Genomic DNA, 14,196 nt, shown 5'->3' on the forward strand with positions numbered 1-14,196 from the left:
CCGACTTCCGGGGGGCCGGCGCCCCCCGTAAATTTATGGTTGAGGGGCAACAAAAATGGTGATTACAAGTGGTGTTTTAAAGATAAAACACTTCGCGAAAGAGATTTAGATAATTTAAACGGACTTAAAGAATGCCGAAAGCAAGAAAAGCCTGCGTTGCTCTTGCCCGCAAAACAGCAGCTGATCGCATGGCTTTCTCACACGGTATGGAAATTAAAAGCAGATGGTAGAGTAACTTACGCTGCTGGAATAGTCACGTAACTATTCACGGCAATATTAAGTAAACCAGCTAAATTAGACGCGCTATTTTCAACGAGGTCTTCCCGCTAAGAGACAATTATGATTCAACAGAACGCATTGTTTTCTTCGCAATGTGTGAGAATTAAATCGAAAACCGATAAAAAGAAAAGGTGTTTAATGGTCTTGGTCGCAGATATTGCCTGCATTAACGACGTCTCTTACCGCTATTATCACCTAGCCAACCTGACATTGTTTTATGCGGCCGCTAAGGTTTGACATCGACTTTAACGATCATGGAATGTTACGTAATAATAAGAACGATTATATCCTACACGCAAAAATTAAAAAATGATTTCTTAAAACAGCTGTTTCTGTTTTGTTTCGTGAGCTTTGCATATTGCTCAACAAGTGCATAAAGTTTAGAATTGACAAAAAATCATTGAATTTGAAAATTAAGTTTAAATCACTGCAAATAAACGTATTCAAAACTTTTACTTAGACCGACGCGATTTCACACTCCGTAATCTACGTCGACAATGATTTTTAGTGCGTTCATTTTGAAAACTGCCGAGCTGGAGACAACAGCATGTCCTGTGTTAGTTGAACTTGCCTTTTTGAGGTGAAAATCACTTGCGAACATCTAGACCTTTACTCGAATATATATCCTACTGCCCTACTGTATTCAATAAAAGACTACAAAGACTTTTGATAAAATACAGAAGAGAAAACACTTCGCCGTTGTTAACACTTTGAAGGTACGGTAAGTAATCAGCGAAACGAAGTTAATAAAACTGATAGCGGGTTTCCACTCTGCTTGAGATCATGATTTTTTGCGTTTTATTTCGATAATTTGACTGTATCATTGATCGTTGTTATGCACTCGCACGAAAAGGAAATGAATCGGCTTGTTTTCCAACAGTTCCAATTATGAGCTAACAATATCAAAACTTTTATGACTAGGCGTAAAACTAATCCTTTCAAGCAGCGGTTCTAATAAACTCGGTTTGCGACCTATTTGTCAATATAAACAAGACACTAAGCTTAATCAAAGACTATTTTAATTGAGTAAAATAGCGTTACGGTTATGACGTCATCACCTTTCTCGCCCCCCAAGGTTTTATGAAAAGTCGGCGCCTATGAGGCTAGAGTACCCGATAATTTCCTTTTAAAAATTTCAAAAACTCGCCGAATAGGGCACTCGCCGAAAAAGGCTCTCGCCGAATAGGGAACTCGCCGAATCGGACTAGTCGAATCGGACTCGTCGAATCGGACTCGCCGAAACGGGCCATTCCGTTCTTTAAGTGCGTTTAAATTATCTAAATCTATTTCGCGAAGTGTTTTATCTTTGAAACACCACTTGTAATATCCATTTTTGTTGCCCCTCAACCATAAATTTACGGGGGGCGCCGCCCCCCGGAAGTCGGCGCGTATGCACTGATTGTACTGTGCTTCAATGATGTTTTCCGTCCTGGAGGATAAAATTCAATGACGACAACACAAGTGGAACATGAATCATGAATAGTAACACAGCAATAGCTAACGCTCATTAAGTAGGACATGGATAGCATACTAAGGCCCTTGCCCCTTATATATTCTAAGATCTAACTTGAGTTCAAGCTGAAACTCAAGTTTGACGGTCCATGTATTTGGTATACCATAGCCCAAGTCCAACTTGCTGATTTATTCAGCAGCATGTATCAGGATTCAAGATAGTCTGCAGCGTACCTTGTTGTGGTCTGCCTGTAGACACCATATAGGAAAAGTCATTCTGTCTCAAATTTTCAGTGATCTAAAATTTGAAATTACCAAATCTCCTGATATTACACTGTTCCTTCGCTACAAGAAGCATTTTGAACTCTTGCCACACAAAAATATCCCTAAACCACTTGCAGGTATAAACATGACCAGTGGTAATGCGCAATGTAAAAAGTTTAGAGCAAAAGCAGAAAGTCCTGAAACTTTTTTCTGCTCAGCATACTTTCCAGAGGGGTGATTATTTAGAGTTCATTGAACTCTGTCGTATTTTCCAGGAAAATTCACTACAAGACCCAATGGCCAATAACCTTCAAAAAGTCTGGAGCTTTGCATCAAGCCAGATGGATGGCAAAGCTGATTTACTCCATTAAGATATGTCTTCTGGAAAAATACATTGGAGAGCTTCCCCCTGGCACTGTTACTACCACTAAACAAACCTCAAAGATAAGAGGCTTTGTCAACTTCGTCACTCTTGTGTATTCTCAGTGGTGGTTGACATGTTCATCACCCACTGATGCTCCATGGAATGATTTGAAGTTTTGCAAAATGCTGTTCACTTACAGCAGTGTTTCCCAACCTGGGGGTAAATTACCCCGGGGGGTAATTTGCCTGTTTTCGGCGGGTAACGAGACCGGAGGTTGTAAACTTTATAAAAGCGAAGGAATGGAACAGTCGTCTTTACAAGGAACTGTGCAAGAAGATGGGAGAAATATACGAAGTATTACTGTACCACACAGAAGTACGATGGCTGTCTCATGGCAAAGGATAACCCGCCTGGTCGAACTTCGTGAGGCTGTCCATGTTTTTCTGATAGAAAAGAAGTCCGACTTGACTGAATACTTCTCTAACCAACAGTGGATTTCCCAGCTGTGCTACCTGGCTGATATCTTTGGTGAATCAAACAAAGGCAATCTTTTAATTCAAGGCAAGAATGTAACTGTGATCGACACCAAAGTAGCCGGAGCAGCATTTATCGCAAAGGTTAAATTGTGGAACAAGCGAGTTGGAAGAAGCACAGTTTTAGACATTTGACATGTATCTCGGAGGCAATGGACTTGAGTTGACAGCGGCGTTGAAGAAGGACATAGCTGACCACTTAGGCCAGCTAGCCAAGAAGATGGACAACTACTTTCCGAATTTGAACACGGCTAGTTTTCAACGGTGCACTGAGCCCTTCACATGTGATGACAGCCAGGTGGATGATGACGACTTTTCGGCCAAAGAAGAATTTATCACTCTCCGAATAAACAAAGCGTTGAAACTTGATTTCAATGGGAAAGGCTTAGAAACCTTCTGGTTTAGCAGACTCCAGGACGCACCAACATTAGCGACACGGGCATTAAATATCCTGACATCTTTTTCAACAACGTATCGCTGTGAACAAGGATTTTTAACTGTCTTGGGAAGGAAGACAAAGAAGCGCAATCGCCAGGATGTCGAAAGCGACACAAGAATTGTCCTCAGTAGCCTACCACAAAGCCCAGGATCACAATGCTGGCGCCTGAAGTCCAGGCCTGACCTTCGCATTGAATGTTTACCACGCATTGTTATCTTGTATTCAGTATTGTACTGCATTTTGATTGTCATAGTTAGCCCTTTGAAATACATAGCAATAAACATTTTTGTTTTCGAAAATTGATCGTGGGGGTAATTGGCTCACTTCAGGGTGGAGATTAGGGTAACAGCCAAAAAAAGGTTGGGAACCACTGACTTACAGCAACCTTAATGACTGTATTGAGTGTATTGCAACCAGTGCTCTGAAGGCATTAAAGAGACACCTTTGGTACTTGACAAAGGAAATGATTCCTTTTTCTCTATTCAGTAAAAACACTCCTGTGAAAGAAAAGAGGTTTATTGCTGATCAATTGCTACAATGCATTGATACACAGTCACTCAGCCATCCCAAAACAGCGACATGGATCTGGGTTTGGAAAGCCAAAATTTCCACGACACCTTGGGCCACCAAGGCTTATTGATTTAAATTGGACAAGGGTTATTGATTTCATGGTATTTTTTAAACTTGTTGAACCTGAACCATGAATTTTTGCACATGCCTGTTAATGAATGGCATGATAACAGCATCTTCAAAGAAAACCTGGTAAATGTCCAAGGAGCCAATGTAATTAATGACTGCGCTGAAAGTTATATAAAATTAAGCTCAGAACTCTTAGGATCTTCTCACAGCTAAGACCATTACCAAGACATCCGCAAGTGGCACAAGAACACAGAAAGTGTCAACCATCTCTTCGCAAAAGAAGCACCCACTGATGATGATGCCCAACTACCTCTTTGAGGATTATATGCATGCATCATCAATCATGATAATATGCTAATCAACTGGCTTGGGGAAAATCGTACTTGCAGTTTTTGAAAAATGTAACTAATTGCAGGATTATAGAGAACTTAAGCCCGTATTCGAAAATCCAACTTGAGTTCAAGAAGAAACTCAAGTTTGACTTGGTCCATGTACTGCATTTGGTATACCATAGCCCAAGTTTAACTTGTGTTCAAGCTTGAACTCAAGTTGGATCTTAGCATAATATAAGGGCCTTAGTATGCTATCCATGCCCTACTTAATGAGCGTTAGCTGTTGCTGTGCTACTATTTATGATTCAGCTTTGGTAGAGAGTTTACTTTGTTGAACCATAGAGAAATAAAACATAGTAAGTTTAGAGGGTTTAACATACTTTATTTCACACAAAATATAACATAATTAGAATAAAATAAACTCAAACGTTTTCGACACGTACGTGTGTCCTCATCAGGAATTAAATCTGCAATACATAAAATGAAAAATCGTAAGATAAATTTGACTATGCACTGTAACTGTAACGACACTCTGGACTGAAAGCACAAACTGAACAAATGATACGAGAATGATTGCGAGTAAATTATGCGGTGGGAAACAGATCACATGAGATGTAGACTACAGGCATTGGACAAAACAATTAGAACACACACAAAAGGAACGATGAGCCACAGGCGAATAACTGCCGGTTGAGAGATGGATTGTTACGTTTAATTCTTAAGGCTTCCATGATCTTAGTCTGAAAATCAGATCTGACTCGAGAGATGATTTTAAATTGGTCGATCGAGACATTGTCAGTGCACGTTTCACAAGAGGCGATGTGCTCTTTAATTGCACTTTTAGTTGTTAGGTTTGGGTTTAAGTGCTCCCCGGTCCTTGTCAACAAATGTCTGGTTGACATACCAATGTATGTCTGGTTTGCGTCACGCAAACAACTAAATTTGTACACAACATTTGAAGAAAGAGCAAAGGGGGTAGGCGACTTCAGTTGAAAATATTGGTGCACTTTAAATGTTTTATACACAGGATGAATGTCACACGAAAATTTCTTTTTTATAAGTTTAGCTAGGTTTTTCGCGAAAATTGTTGAATATTTTCCTAGAAAGGGTATATTAATAAAATAACTAAAATCTGCCTCTTCAGGCGTGTCTTTTGGTTCATCAGCCATGAAGGTGTTTAAGACTTTATTGAAAAAGTGAGAAGGATATCCATTTAAATAAAACATGTTTTTTAATTTCTTGATTTCTTTCTGAAACAACTGATCATCAGAACACACCAAACGAGCACGAGATAACAGACACAAGATTAAACCAGATTTCCATTTGCTAGGGCATAGAGCGTTATAATTTAAAGCAAGCCAGTGTTGGTAGGTTTTCGCCAGATCCAAGTGTCAAAAGAATTGCGTTTAATTTCAATTTCAACATCTAAAAAAGCAATAAAATTAGTTTGCGTTCTTCTGGTGACTATATACTAGGTTACCTCGTGATGTTAAAGATGATAACTAGCTTTTGTATTTCCGACGTTTCGTCAGTCAGCACGACTGACTTTATCAAGGTGGCTAAAACAGGTTAACACAACCTGTTCAGCAACGATGGCACAACACAAAAACATACTGATAAAATGAGTAAAGTAAAGCAGCAAGAATCAGCAAGAACGCAAACTAATTTTATTACCAAATGCCTGGTGAACAGTCTCTCTCTGTTTTTATCTAAAAAAGCGATGGTATTATTGGATTTTTCAAGTGTAAATTCGATATTTTTATGTTGCGAATTTAAAAGGTTTAAAAATTTTGAGCACGATTCATCATCATCAAAAATCGCGAAAATATCATCAACATAACGTAAATACAGTTTGGGATAAAAATCACAATAAAATTCAAATATTTTGGTTTCGATGTGTGCCAAGAAAAAGTTTGCCAGTGTTGGGCCCAATGGGGAACCCATGGTGACGCCATCTATCTGTTGAAACAAACTATTTTTGTACAAGGACATGCCTTCTGTGGCTAAATGTAATAATTTTATAAAGTATTTTTTCGCAATGGGCGGTCGATTCGGTTGGTTTTCACTAAAAATATGGTCAGCAATTATAGTAATAGTTTCTTTCAGAGGCACGTTAGTAAACAGAGACACAACAACAGTTAGAAAACAGATTCTCAGTGCAGATTCGCCTTAATTTATTGGGAAGATGACGAGGAGAGTAAATTAAGTCCTGAGGTAGATGGCTGAGAATCTGCATTTATCTGTAAAAAACGTCTTGTTTATGCATCCGTATCAAAAATTAATAGGTATGTTACTTTAAAAATCATTGGGCTGTTAAGCATACTGGGAACAAACATACATCATACTTTATTACCTTTATTCGATTCTTCAATGCATAATTCTTGAAGCGTTTCAACCTCTTTCTATCAAGAGGTCCAAGAGATGCTGGTTGGTTTGTTTCAGGTAATTTAAGAAACTGTATACCTTCTGCCTTATCTTCTGGTAGCAATGTTTTGTTTTTGTTAATAAGATTTTTCGGCATTCTTAGCAGATATCATAAATCGTGTTGTCAGTGTTTCTCGAAATTTAATTAAGGCAGCAGATTCCTTTTTGGCATGTTTGTATTTCTTGTATTCATCAACCAAACGAATAATTTTGTTTTGGACATTTTGTTTTGTCATCAGTGGAATGCAAGCAGGCTGCCATACTTTTGCTAGACATACTGCTGTATCCCAAGCTGCGAGCTTCCCACTCTGGTGGTTACGAGGATTTAATTGAAGATGATATATGTATTTCTGAAGAACATCTCCAGTAGTTGGTCTAAATTGTCCTTCCTTAAAATGTTTTAAAGGCTGCAAATTACCAAGCAAACCACCATTGTTCATTTTACTCTTCCTCAGCTCCATGATGGATACATGAATACACACGGAATATTAGACAGTAGAAGTGTATACAATACGTTATATAATCATACAAGATACAAGTAGAAAATGCTAACTGATCAATAGTGAAACCTGAAATGCATTACAGAAGGTTATCGTTAAGTTCAACTGACTTAATCCATTTTTTGTCACATGATTTAGATACATAGACTACATTATGCTGGGTGAGAGATGCTATTGAAATTGTGGCGGACCGTGACCATCTTGCACTTGATCAGAGCTCTTTCCGAGCAATGAAGCGTGTATTCTAACATCAAGTGCAATGGGTACCCAGATGTTAGCTACATTGAGATGATCGGTTCCACGTTGTACTGTATATGACTCCAGGCATTTAACGTTTGTGGTGCCTAAGGAATACATCTCGTTGTAGAAATGAAGCGACTGCGACAAAATCATTCATGCATGACTGTTCGTATTAATTTTTTAATAACTTTTTTTCTGTTGCTCTGAGACACTTTTTAATATATTTTTTGAACTCCTTACCCCCAAAAACCCCTTAACAACAACTTTCACCATTTTTCTAGTATCATTTGGCAATAAATTAACAAAAATCAGTCATGCGTGACTGCATAATCTGGGTACTTAACCGGTCATAACTCTGGTACCGATTATTGTCCAATTTTAATAATTTTTTTTTAAATTCTTCAGCAGAAGAAATGCTTTCAGATAATCTAGATATCAGCATACTAGGTTAAAAGTAAAGGGTTTTTAAAGGGGATTTTTGTAATTTTTATGAAAAATTGTTGCTAAGCAACAGCGAATAACTTCCCAGACGTTGATCGAAAAAAATTTTTATGCATATTTTTGAAATCAGCATTGAAAACCTATGCAGAAAAGTCACAATATAGATGAAAACAAAAGAAAGTTTGGGGATTGGGGAGGTCTACTGCTCAGTGCTCAACCAAAATGTTTTCTTGAACTAGCCTATGCGATAAATGTAGTCATATCAATGACCTAAAACGTATTATCACGGAAATATTTGAAGAAAACCTGCTCGTTGATTCAATCACATACAAAGCATGGGTGTCTGTTGAAATAAATAAATAAATAAAAACAACTGAACTATTGACCGCACACATTTGGAAACCTTAATAGACCCCTAGACAAATTTGTAGAGAGCCTGTTGGAAAAACTATTGATCCTTCAAAGACATGATTTTATAGCTAAGCAACAATCTGCAAGTTTGAATCGAATCAAACAACAAATTGATGGCTCTGTTATAATTTTGGGTGTTTTTGCTGAAAATTACTCTTTTTTGTGCAAGATGCTGCTCAAAGTTATCATTGGACATGGACAAATATGCAGGCTACCATTCACCCATTGTAATTTACCACAATTTTCCTACTGCTGAAGATCCATCTACTTTTCTGAAACACATTTGTTTGGCCATAATTTCTGATACTCTTCAACACAATACTGTAACTGTTCACACCTTTCAACGTCATCTATTCAAATATTTGCAATCTTTTAAGTTTCTTGTAAAAAGGCAATCTACTGTATTTTACCATCACATAGAAAAGGCCGCTGTGATGGAGTAGGAGGTACCATAAAACACTTGGCTGCCAAAGCCAGCCTACAAAGAGTGTCTGATGACCATATTCAAACACCAACGCAACTTTTTGTTTGGGCAGAAAAGAGCTTAACAATAAGTGAAATGTTTGTATGTTGAGGATGAAGAAATTAAACGAAATGCATCGGACCTTGAAGAAAGGTTTTCCCATGCAAACCCGATTCCAGGTGCACAAAAATTACATTTCTTTGAACCACTGACGAAATCTACTGAGAAGCTGATGGTCAAAGAGTATTCATCGTCATCCAATTTTTCCACCGTTACAATCAACAACAAACACAGTTCAAAAATTTTACAAAGGGAAGAAATTACCTCATATGTTACATGTGTGTATGAGAAGAATTGGTGGCTAGCATATGTTTAGAAGAAGTTCATGAGTAATGACGAGCTTGAACTAAAATTTCTGCATCCACATGGTCCTGTATCATCATTTTCATTTCCAAGAAAAGATGATGTTCTGATAGTGCTACGCAATTCTCTACTTTCATCAGTGGATCCTCAAACTACTTCAAGCTCTGGAAGGACATATTCCCTCACCGGCAACGAGTTGTTGCATGCCGAACAGATGCTAGCTTTAAAACGTCAATAGCAACTTGAACAGTGAACTAACGTGTAATGCAGTGTTCCCACCAAAGTCAGTTATTTATGTAAAATATATATTTTAAGCAATTTTCTAGGACTACATCTAAAAGTTTTTAAGGTTTTGTGCAACTTAGAACTTTCATTTGAAATCAATCAGCATATCAATTCTGTTGATTAGGAGGTGTGTCTACGATACGTCATTTGGTGGACATAGCCCTATACAGTACCGGTACTTTCTACTTCGCATGCAAATTAACAGTACGATCACGATAACAAAGATTCAGTGTTCATGCTTTTTTGGCATACTGGTACTCGATTTTTGTGGTTTAAAATGAAAGTTAATGCATTGCTATGAAATAGCTGCTGCTTGGAATTTGTGCCAGAACTTTCGTTTTCGCGATAATGTTATAATTTTGCATGCAAAGTATAGAGCCATGCCCACCCAATGACGTAAGCACACCTCCTAATCACCAAAATTGATTTGATGATTACTTCCAATCAAATAAAGTTGCATAATTTTCATTGGCATGTTTGTAAAGTGTGGATTTTTTGGTATTTTATAAACTACAGTTAGCTTTGAGTGGATTTCCCCTGTAACAGAAATTAATATTATTAAAACCTTGGAGGGAACATTGATGTAATGTATGTATATCAGGCCTCGAAATTCACGGCGGACACTGCGGACATGTCCGCCGTCACAGCATGTGATGTCCGCGGGAAGTACCACCTAGATCGGTCATATTTGTCCGCCGAGAAATAACACAGGAACTAGCGATACAAATCGTCATAGCACGAACAATTTTTGCGAGAATGTAATTTCCCACGCATTCTAGCACGCATCTAGAAAATGTTAATATTGTATCGTATCCCTTAGTTTCCATTCAAGCAGGAAAAGTTTCGATTTTTACGTTGCTTCGATTGATGACATTGAATCAGCGTAACATAGGTGAATTCTTCGCCAAGAATCGATGGGAGTACGGGTACTTCTACACTATTCACGCGCAACTTAGTTTAAGTCTTACGTCACAATGTCTGGCTATGATCTCCGAGTAATATTGATAAGGCAAGGTTGGTTACAAAATTTGTTAAGCTTTGATATTACTGTAAGAAAGAAAAGGCCCAGGGAAAATTCTCTTTCGTTAACATGACGCGCAAAAATAAACCTAAAGAATAAAGCCTAGTGAAACTTTGCACAGCAGAAAATAGTAGCGTTCGTGTAGATGTTTTCCGACTCGTGCCCAAAGCATTGTGACGCAAGAAGCCACAGGACCTCGTTTCGTGGAAGTTAATCAGTTATGCGGGTATCAAGCAGCTACAGGGCGCTTTGACTCTTCCAGCGCACGTCGTTGGTCTGATGAAAGCCTTTCAGAGTGACTTCACTGCAATTTTAACAAGCCTTCTAAACCGTAGCTATAGTTCTCAAATGGTGAAGAATTATCAAGATAAAGTGATTAAGCATGACGATCGACTCTAAAACTGGTGTGTCCGCCGTGAGACTTAATTTGTCCGCCGAGATAGCTGCTCAAACCGGACACGTTTGTCCGCCGTCAACAAAAACGAATTTCGAGGCCTGTATATTGTATATTTTTGACTTGTTCAAATAAAGTGACCAGCTTTTATTGTTTGTATATTTTATTAGTAGTCTAGTAGCGAGTTATGTCCACTAAAATTATTTATATTTGCTTATAGTTAACCTCTGAAGGTAACGGTCGACAATGTCATTACTTAATCATGAATTTTTATCATTATATCTTGGCTATTGGATTTCATCTTTAGAACCTACAAAAAGCTATGTTGTATAATATTGTTTAAAGATTTTCTGACACATGCAATACAAACTGCTACAGTAACCAACTTCATTCCTCAAGCTGAATTTGTATTTTTCAAAATGTTGCAGCATTGCGAAAATATAGAAATAATTTAAATCATCTGCCTCTGTATAACTCCCGGTCTCTTCTTGCTTAATTATATTAGACACACTGTATGAAACCTCCTCTTCATCGAAGCTGTACTTATTTATAATTAAGTTATCTCAGCATTTAGCTTGTTACTAATTCCCATGTAAGCTATCCTGCAGATACGTATAAAAAATTTAGTAAGGATCAACAGAAAAAAAAAAATTGACTAAGGAAAATAAAATTATTAAAAAACACACAGAATGGTCAAAACACAACACAATATTTTGCATGGCTGTAGAAGAAGAATCAAATTAAAAAATAAATAAAAAAATTTTTGATTTTGAAAATATATATTTTTGCTATGCTCGTCGGAAGTTTACAACCAAGAACACAACATTCCTCTTTCATTATTAAATAAAGTTTCATTATTTTTAAATAGATTGATAGAGCTTAAAATTGCCTTTCAAATGAGCTATCAACCATGTCTCTACAATGAAAATTGGCTGAGATATGAGTAAAAATGTGAAAAATGGTGCCATCAAGTGGTGAAAATGACTAAAATTTCAAATCACTCTATCTCGAAAAGTACTCGACGTAGAAAAACAAACTTTTGGGAAAATGATTTTTTCATACATTTTTACTAATGATGTGATTTTCATCACAATCGGTGTCGTTGAGGTTTTAAAATGCAAAATTTTGTGTTGATTTCATTTGTTTTCACCCGTATAAAACATTTAAAGTGCACCAATATTTTCAACTGAAGTCGCCTACCCCCTTTGCTCTTTCTTCAAATGTTGTGTATAAATTTAGTTGTTTGCGTGACGCAAACCAGACATACATTGGTATGTCAACCAGACATTTGTTGACAAGGGCCGGGGAGCACTTAAACCCAAACCTAACAACTAACAGTGCAATTAAAGAGCACATCGCCTCTTGTGAAACGTGCACTGACAATGTCTCAATCGACTAATTTAAAATCATCTCTCTAGTCAGATCTGATTTTCAGACTAAGATCATGGAAGCCTTAAGAATTAAACGTAACAATCCATCTCTCAACTGGCAGTTATTCGCCTGTGGCTCATCGTTCCTTTTGTGTGTGTTCTAATTGTTTTGTCCAATGCCTGTAGTCTACATCTCATGTGATCTGTTTCCCACCGCATAATTCACTCGCAATCTTTCTCGTATCATTTGTTCAGTTTGTGCTTTCAGTCCAGAGTGTCGTTACAGTTACAGTGCATAGTCAAATTTATGTTACAATTTTTCATTTTATGTATTGCAGATTTAATTCCTGATGAGGACACATGTACGTGTCGAAAACGTTTGAGTTTATTTTATTCTAATTATGTTATATTTTGTGTGAAATAAAGTATGTTAAACCCGCTAAAGTTACTATGTTTTATTTCTCTATTTATGATTCATGTCCCACTTGTGTTGTCGTCATTCACTTTTTATTCTCCAGGACGGAAAACATCATTGACAGTACATAGGTAATTTTTGAAGGACTTACTTTCGAGCTGCCTGCAATACACTGTTTCCAGTGACTTACATTAGTATGACTTGAATTTGGAACTACTCATTACTGTATGGAGGCAATCATTTTGACCTTTGTTGCCCAAGAAAGCAGCAACACAGTGGTTTCAGTAGCTGGAATTAATGTAAACACTCTTTGGTGCGAAGACCGATGTGCTAAGCACAACACACCACGTTGCTGCCTGCTTTATGGAGGTTTTGTGATTCCCTGCTGTGCTATTACTTATTGTAATGTCCTATTACTTCATAGATGGTTTTTGATAATATTGTGTCAATGAGATTAATTTTGGTGTTGTGTCAATTGCCACTTATGTTTGGTTGTTCACATCATATGTTTGGCTATTCATGCTAACTGCTTTTTGTATGTTGCGCAAGCAAAACATTTTTTTTGCTCAGTTTGTTATTTTGGCAGCATTTTTGAATTCAAGTGGAGTATGCCAATAAATTTGATACCCAACAACCCATGTCTATCTAAAGTGGTTTTTGAGTTAAGGCGATTGGAGTAGGCAGAAATTTGGGGGTTGCGGTGAGGGGGTAAACGGGAGACCATGACATTAAAAATTATTGTAAGGTTATTTTTTCCCAAAATAGAACAGAATTAACTTAGAGACAGATCAAAATTCAAATAAAGGGAGCAAATGAAACACCCTATTGCGGGGTCATGAAACCCCTAAACTGTTTTGTGAGACTCTACTTGTGAAGCTTTAGTTTGAAGTAGTCTTCCCGATGCTCTTGCACATTCATTAGGGACATGTTTAAAATACTTTCTTACATTGAGCTGAACTGATCTGCTTGGTCGAGGTCTTGTCTGTGGTGCCGATGTCTTTTTTTATCGGAATGACATTGATTGTCTGCTGAATCATCTCTCGAGTGGTGATGATAGTGGTTAAAAGAGTGTCTTTTCCTGCAAAGTAATAAGTGATTATGATGACGTATCAAAGCTATCAAAAAGATTGCCGTAATTTCGAGCGACAGAGATCAAGGAAGGCCAAAATTTTCCATAAGTACTTCCAAAGAAATTTCATTCTTTGGAAGTACCACATTTCAAACGAATGATTACAAATTCAAAATATAAAAGAGATAAGAACGATCCAAACGCACAGAGAAATGCTCGTAAATAAATATTTCAGGAAATCTCAAATCGGTTTTCGACTTACTTGTCTTTATAGCTGTTATGATCATCGTAACGACCATAACTGGTGTCTTTTTCTCGGCTGCGAGATCTTGAATAACTCCGAGGCATGTCAATTGAAAATGTTTTGGTTTTACATTAGCAAAGAAAAGTATATTAAATTCACCTAAAATAGTAAAAACAATTCTAGTGTTGTGCATCGTGCAAGTGAATGATGATAGGGCAAATCACGATTCCATTGAATGATAAGCTCTCCAAGTG

The 14,196-nt window shown here is 37.3% G+C and overlaps 1 protein-coding gene across 1 annotated transcript in view; it reads right to left on the reverse strand.

The window, feature by feature from the left end:
• LOC145768093 (uncharacterized) overlaps positions 1-14,131 on the reverse strand; it is a 34,759-nt gene extending 20,628 nt beyond the window's left edge. Inside the window, exons 1-2 of the mRNA XM_082579566.1 lie at positions 13,961-14,131; positions 13,576-13,707 (exon numbers count right to left, since the gene is read on the reverse strand). Of these exons, the coding sequence (XP_082435692.1) occupies positions 13,576-13,707; positions 13,961-14,046 (218 nt within the window). The 5' untranslated portion in view covers positions 14,047-14,131. The remainder of the gene's footprint in view (positions 1-13,575; positions 13,708-13,960) is intronic.
• Positions 14,132-14,196: the final 65 nt, after the last annotated feature.

This window comes from Aplidium turbinatum, chromosome 4 (assembly GCF_918807975.1).
Source record: "Aplidium turbinatum chromosome 4, kaAplTurb1.1, whole genome shotgun sequence".
In the NCBI taxonomy this organism is placed as follows: Eukaryota; Metazoa; Chordata; class Ascidiacea; order Aplousobranchia; family Polyclinidae; genus Aplidium; species Aplidium turbinatum.